This window comes from Rana temporaria, chromosome 11 (assembly GCF_905171775.1).
Source record: "Rana temporaria chromosome 11, aRanTem1.1, whole genome shotgun sequence".
Classification (NCBI taxonomy): domain Eukaryota; kingdom Metazoa; phylum Chordata; class Amphibia; order Anura; family Ranidae; genus Rana; species Rana temporaria.
The window spans coordinates 135,741,199-135,748,368 of NC_053499.1; the positions used below are offsets into that span (position 1 = coordinate 135,741,199).

The 7,170-nt window shown below is 40.5% G+C and overlaps 1 protein-coding gene across 1 annotated transcript; it reads right to left on the minus strand.

Moving 5' to 3' along the window:
- Nucleotides 1-679: 679 nt before the first annotated feature.
- On the minus strand, nt 680-6,680 carry LOC120917716 (putative uncharacterized membrane protein YMR173W-A). The gene is made up of 2 exons (XM_040329193.1): nt 2,355-6,680; nt 680-2,228 (listed from the first exon to the last, which is right to left on the minus strand). The coding sequence occupies exons 1-2, from the start codon at nt 2,682-2,684 to the stop codon at nt 1,632-1,634; spliced, it is 927 nt and encodes a 308-aa protein (XP_040185127.1). The 5' UTR covers nt 2,685-6,680; the 3' UTR covers nt 680-1,631.
- Nucleotides 6,681-7,170: the final 490 nt, after the last annotated feature.

The window sequence follows — 7,170 nt, forward strand, 5'->3', positions numbered from 1 at the left end:
TAAGGCCCCCAGGGAGGTCAGGATCGGCACTGTATAGGGCGGTCGTAAAGCAGTTAAGACAAAAGTGAAACAAATTATTTAAAAACTAGAACAGCATGGACATTTGTAAATGACTGCGACAAAAGACACAGGTTGCTATGCTGATCTTTTTTTATTTATATAGGTTACTTTTTCATGTAAACAATTTCGTAGGCACAAGGTAACAAAAGCTCTATAGCAACAAACACAATCAAACAATATGTCGCTCCATCTTACATTGGCTTCAGTTGCAGACTGTGGAATAATAAAAGAGGATCTCTGAGAAACAAAAAAGTGTAGTTCTTCCACCCAAAGAGGGGTCTGCTCATTGATTTACAGTTCAACAAAACCAATAGCTGCGTAAGATGTATTTTAATCAGCAGTGCTGAGACAGATGGGTTGGGTTTAGATTTACACAACAGAACAGATATGCATGGAGGCATCTCCTCTTGCACCCTACCTGCATCAACACAGCCTTTCAGATCCGAACTCCTTTGGATCTCCATTATATGTTAAAGTGTATGTTTGTGCAAAAGAAAAAAAATCAGTACAACTCTGCAATACATGTATATTGCCCAATGCTTTTTTTCCTTTAAAATGCTACAAGTACAGAAAAACACCTTTCGATATGCTAGAAATGCAGTCCAGTTTGAGCTGACTGTTTGTCTTTTAAAACTGCATGTAACTGTTCTGTACAAATGAAGCAAAACTGAACGTTCTCCAGCTACATCCTCAGCAAATTGAATGTTTCAATTCCGAAAATACCACATTATGGCCACTTGATGGTGCTGATGAGCATAACTATTCCCTATTATCGTCAGTGCCATCTAGTGGTCATAATGCTGCTATTTCCACATTCACATTGAATTGCACAAAATACAGTTTGGGAATATTTGATTTTGCCTTGTTCATACAGAATGAAGTTACATGCAAGAAGCCATGTAGGAGACAAAACATGATGAAATGTGCATGTATTTTAAAGATGTACTTTTTTTGCTAGAAATACACTTTAATCTGCTGAGAACTGTAAATGACTAAACAGACCCACTCTGTCTAAGTGGAGATTAGCACTTCCCTGGAAAACCCATTTAAGGTAAACTGAAGAATAATGTGTGAATAGAATCCAAAAGGTGAAGTTCACAAAAAAGAAGAAAAAACATTTAAAACATGCAATCTAAAAACATTTGGTTCAGAAAAATCATTGTTTTAAGATGATATTTAATTTTGATAGGAACCCCCTTCACAGCAACAGGGTGGATTTCCTTTACGCCCACAAAAATACAGTGGGAACTGACATTTTGTTGATAATTTTAAGCGGACTTCATAGCAACCATTCAGATATATTGGCTCTTATGAAGCAGTGGCTTTAAAGCAGTGGTATTATACCCCATGGTTGAAATAGGAAATTTTGGCAGTGGTATCTTTCAGCGCAGAAATGTGAGTCTTCCTTACAAAGGATGCTGGCACATACTACATACTGTACATACCTAATTGGTGAGTATGTAAATCAGTGAGTTAACAAAGGAGAGTTACACGAAGGGTTAAAGTTATAGTTAAAGGAAGGGGTAGGGTAAGTATTTGTGTTAAGGTTACAGAGAGGGTTAATGTTATAGTTAAAAAAAAAGGGGTAGTGTGAGGGTTAGTATTAAGGTTACAGAGAGGGTTAGTGTTATAGGTAAAGGAAGGAATAGGGTAAGGATAAGTATTAAGGTTACAGGGAGGGTTAATGTTCTAATTAAAGAAAGGGTTAGGGTAAGGGTTAGTGTTATAGGTAAAGAAAGGGGTAGGGTAAGGGTTAGTGTTAAGGCTACAGGGAGGGTTAATGTTCTAACTAAAGAAAGGGGTAGTGTAAGGATTAGTGTTAAGGTTACAGGGAGAGTTAATGGTATAGTTAAAGAAAGGGGTAGGGTAAGGATTAGTACTATGGTTACAGAGACTGTTAATGTTATAGTTAAAGAAAGGGATAGGGTAAGGGTTAGTGTTAAGGTTACAGGGAGGGTTAGCGGTATAGTTAAAGAAAGGGGTAGGGTAAGGGTTAGTTTTACGGTTACAGGGAGGGTTAATGGTATAGTTAAAGAAAGGGGTAGGGTAAGGGTTAGTGTTAAGGTTACAGGGAAGGTTAGCGGTATAGTTAAAGGAAGGGGTAGGGTAAGGGTTAGTTTTACGGTTACAGGGAGGGTTATTGGTATAGTTAAAGAAAGGGGTAGGGTAAGGGTTAGTGTTAAGGTTACAGGGAAGGTTAGCGGTATAGTTAAAGGAAGGGGTAGGGTAAGGATTAGTGTTCAGGTTACAGTAATTGTTAGTGTTAGAGTTAATGAAAGGGATAGGGTAAGGGTTAGTGTTAAGGTTACAGGGAAGGTTAGCGGTATAGTTAAAGAAAGGGGTAGGGTAAGGGTTCGTTTTACGTTTACAGGGAGGGTTAATGGTATAGTTAAAGAAAGGGGTAGGGTAAGGGTTAGTTTTATGGTTACAGGGAGGGTTAATGGTATAGTTAAAGAAAGGGGTAGGGTAAGGATTGGTGTTAAGGTTACAGGAAAGGTTAGTGTTATAATTAAAGGAAGGGGTAGGGTAAGGATTAGTGTTCGGGTTACAGTAATTGTTAGAGTTAAAGAAAGGGGTAGGGTAAAGATTAGTGTTAATGTTACAGGGAGGGTTGGTGTGAACATTAACGTTGGGGTTACATGAAGGGCGAGTGTGAGGATAAGTGTTAGAGTCGAGTAACAGGGAGAGTTAAGCTGGCTATAGATGGATCAAAGCTCAGCCGGTCTTTGCCGAAGCAGCTAAATTTTGATACATTAATGGGCACCCTGGTTGTACAGAATTCGATCTACTGATAGACTTCTGTATAACCAGCCTGTCGGGTCTTTCCTGATCGATCAAGACTCCCCGCTGCCAGAACATAATAGCACAGCGAGAGTAAACCGCTGGTTGAAAGAACAAAAAAAAGATGACTGTATGGGCAACTTTGATGTGTGGGCTAGGGTTACAGGAACGATAAGTGTTAGGGTTGAGAGTATAGGAAGGGTAATGTGAGGATTAGTGTGGTGTCACAGGGAGGGTTAGTGTAGATTGGGGTTACTAAGAATAATTGTAGAGGTACAGGGAGAATTAGCATGAGGATTAGTGTTAGAGTTACTGGGTGAATTAATATTAGGGTTGCAGGAAAGGTTAGCATGGGGGTTACGGATTAGCGTTAGGATTGAGGTTATATAAAAGACTAAGGTATGAATAAGTGTTGGTGTTGCCTGGAGGGTTAGTGTAAAGTTTGAGGTTAGGAACTAGTTTAGATTGCAAGGTTGCAGTTTCTAAGATCAATGCTAGCGTTACGGGGTGAATTAGTGTTAGGGTTAAAAGTAAGCTTAGCTCAGGGAGGCTGTTTAAATAGGACATCGTACTCTGTGCTGAAAATTATCGGCGCCAGTCTCCAGCACTGAAAGCTAACATATCTCTGTAAATTTATAATATCGATCCGAATGTTTCACAAACATTTTTTTTTTCTAAGATTTAAATAGGTTGCTTAGGTTGATAAAAACAGAAGTACTCAATTAGTGGTCACAGACAATTAATGTGTACATGCCAATGGGTACTTGAGATAGACTGACTTACACCAAAAAGTTGCGAAACAGTGTTATATAGATATCTAATGTTTTACGCCCATAGCTAACCAATACTGTATACCACGGGTCTTATATGTATGGATATGAAGCCATCTTTATTTGGAGGTGAGCATCTAAGTACAGACACTACACAAAGCAGACATAATTTGTCAGCCATCCATAGTAGAGAACATAAGAATCCTGCAAGTGCCCCATGTGCAAATAACCAGTCTGTATCAGTACACCTAAAACTGACAACTGGAAGAGTATGGAAAACTGTGGACCTCCTCTGCTTTCAGTTTGGTTCTTGGTGTATAGACCATGAGTTTGGAACCTTTTGTTATACAAGGAATTTGACCATCGTTGGCCAAAGTGTGAGTGGCTTGGTGCCCCTAACAACACCTTCCCCTAGGCTATGGCCTATGTTTACTAAGCAAAAACATGGCTCTGATTGAAGTCCTGTGGTCGGTTTACAAGTATCTCGGTATCTGAAAACTCCCCAAAGTACTAAGACACAGCTGGGTAAAGATTTGTACATGCTTAACTGTGGATTCCAAATGTCAACTGCATTGGGACTTAGAAATAAAAATGTCATTCTTTTTTTCCCCTTAATTTATTTAAAATATTTTGAGTCTCTAAGCAATGTTCAGATCTCATCCTGCAGTGGAAAAAACTAGTTACCCCAGACTTGCTCATCCATGCTAGCAATAAATACCTAATAAATTCTTCATTTTAGAGTCATTGGAGCTATGTATACTTTCCACCCCAACCATCCCTCCCGCCACAGGATTAACAATGGCCTTTGGTGGAGTCAGTCATAGGAGCTGATCAGAGCACCAAGTATTCTTAGCTAGTTTTAACTTTGACCACAGCCATCCCTCCCATCACAGGATTAACCATAGCCTTTGGTGAAGTCCGTCATTGGAGCTGATCAGAGCACCAAGTATACGTAGCTGGGCATAATTTCAATCCTAACCTTCCTTCCCACCACAGGATTAACCATAGCCTTTGGTGGAGTCAGTCATTGGAGCTGATCAGAACACCAAGTATTCTTAGGTGGGTATAATTTCGACCACAACTATCCCGGCTCTAACCACAGAATTACCCATGGCCTTTGGTGAAGTCAGTCATTGGAGCTGATAAGAGGACCAAGTATTCTTAGCTGGCTTTAAATTCGACCACAACCACCCCTCCCTCCACCGGATTAACCATAGCCTTTGGTAGGTTCAGTCATTGGAGCTGGTCAGAGCACCAAGTATACTTAGCTGAACATAATTTCAATCACAACCTTCCTTTCCACCACAGGATTAACCATAGCCTTTGGTGGAGCCAGTCATTGGAGCTGGTCAGAGCACCAAGTATACTTAGCTGAACATAATTTCAATCACAAACTTCCTTTCCACCACAGGATTAACCATAGCCTTTGGTGGAGTCAGTCATTGGAACTGATCAGAACACCAAGTATTCTTAGGTGGGTATCATTTCGACCACAACTATCCCGGCTCCCACCACAGGATTTTCCATGGCCTTTGGTGAAGTCAGTCATTGGAGCTGATAAGAGCACCAAGTATTCTAAGCTGGTTTTAAATTCAACCACAACCGTCTCTCACTCCACCGGATTAACCATAGCCTTTGGTAGGTTTAGTCATTGGAGCTGGTCAGAGCACCAAGTATACTTAGCTGAACATAATTTCAATCACAACCTTCCTTTCCACCACAGGATTAACCATAGCCTTTGGTGGAGCCAGTCATTGGAACTGATCAGAACACCAAGTATTCTTAGGTGGGTATAATTTCGACCACAACTATCCCTCCCACCACAGGATTACCCATGGCCTTTGGTGAAGTCAGTTACTGGAGCTGATAAGAGCACCGAGTATTCTTAGCTGGTTTAAATTTCGACCACAACCATCCCTCCCTCCACCGGATTAACCACAGCCTTTGGTGAAGTTAGTCATTGGAGATGATCAGAGCACCAAGTATACTTAGTTGGCTATAATTTCAACCACAACCTCTACCTACTATACTTGAGGGGAGAGAAAACATTTACCAATACCAAATAACACTTTTTCATGGAACTGGATACCCCATACATACACATAATACTAGAGTTTTTCAGTTTTCCTGGAGCAGTTTTAGATTATACAGATTTAGCAGTAACCGACTATAACACAAATTCCTGGCCATGTACAGACCTTACCAAAAATACTGATAGTATACTGATGTAATCAGTAGACAAAAACTACAGCAAAAAAACATTACAACAAACATAAACAGAATTGCTATAACAGCAATTTCACAGCTACAAATTCAGCTTTTACTGAGTTTATGAAGACATGTGGTTGTTATATAAACCTTATATATACGCAGAGCTCAGTTTTGACAGCAGTAAAGGTGATGGCATATATGTGCTTCACATGACGTGTAGCTTAATCATTTGCTTGTGCCGGACCCATGTGAGTGAAGGAGAATCCCATGCATAATTTCAGAGCTTAAAGGGCAAGTCCACATAATGCATATAGTTTGGTAATGGATAAAAGTTGGTTTGTTCAATTACGTTCTTAATCCCCCCAATTTTTTTTTCCTCCCACCAGATTTCCCGGCTTGACCTCCAACACCCTACTCCTGTTAAAATGGTAGAAATGTTCATATTCCTCCTGCTCCATAAGGTAAAATGAATTATAACTTGGAGAAGGAACTTGAACCCTGTCTTCCCTTCCTCCTGCAACATGAGAGTGACAGATGTGCCCAACCTTGGAAGTCAGGAGCAAAAAAAGAGAGCAAGACGTTTTTGTGTGAATCAACCCTCTAGCATCTCTTTTAAAACCAATGAATATACATTTTTAACAGACTAAACTCTTAAAATGGACCAAACTCATGTCTTGACTAAACCACCTATTGCTCTTCTTATTTTCTCACTATTGCAGTTCTACAAAAACACTCAATCTGTAAATACTAATGTCATCAGCTACTGGAACTAGATGACACAGGGCCAGGCTAAGGGAGTCTTTCATAGTCACCTTCAGGCAGTGGCTTATCTAGGGTATGGCAGCTATGGCAAGTGCCATGGGTGCCATATGAAAGGGGCGCTGTTGAGTGGCTGGGCACTTATCAGGGTCTGAGGATGTCTACTTCCCTCCTGCCGAGCATAGGCAGGATCTCCTTTTCAGCACCTTTGCTAATGGACAATGGCAGCGCTATCCCTGCTGCATTCAGCCCCAGCCCCCCCCCTGTTCTCCCATTCCATCTGGTCAGATTGGCAGCGCACAAAGAAGAAGGAAAAACATCAGTTTCTCCCTCTCCTCTGTGAAAACTGAGGCCTTAAGTGATGAAGATTTCATCACTTCCAGTATTGTTTCTGCATTTACCTGGCCTTGGAGGGCAGAGGAGGGATCAGGGGTCTAATAAACCCCAGATTTATCCATAAAGAGGATATGTCACTACCCAAGGTATCACAATGGATGATAAATATCACTAGTTTTGTTAACTGTTTTTTTTGTTAAGGTTATCCGAAAGATGGGTTTCAAGTGTTTTGACAGGGGCTCAGTTTCAGTGC

Bases quoted from the DNA above. Each gene is read 5' to 3' on its own strand.
- LOC120917716 (XM_040329193.1), bottom strand. From the start codon at position 2,684: ATGTTCACACCAACCCTCCCTGTAACATTAACACTAATCTTTACCCTA. The intron at 2,229-2,354 runs ACCCTTACCCTA...ACACTAACCCTT, and splicing joins TCCCTGTAACCTTAACACTA to ACCCTACCCCTTTCTTTAAC.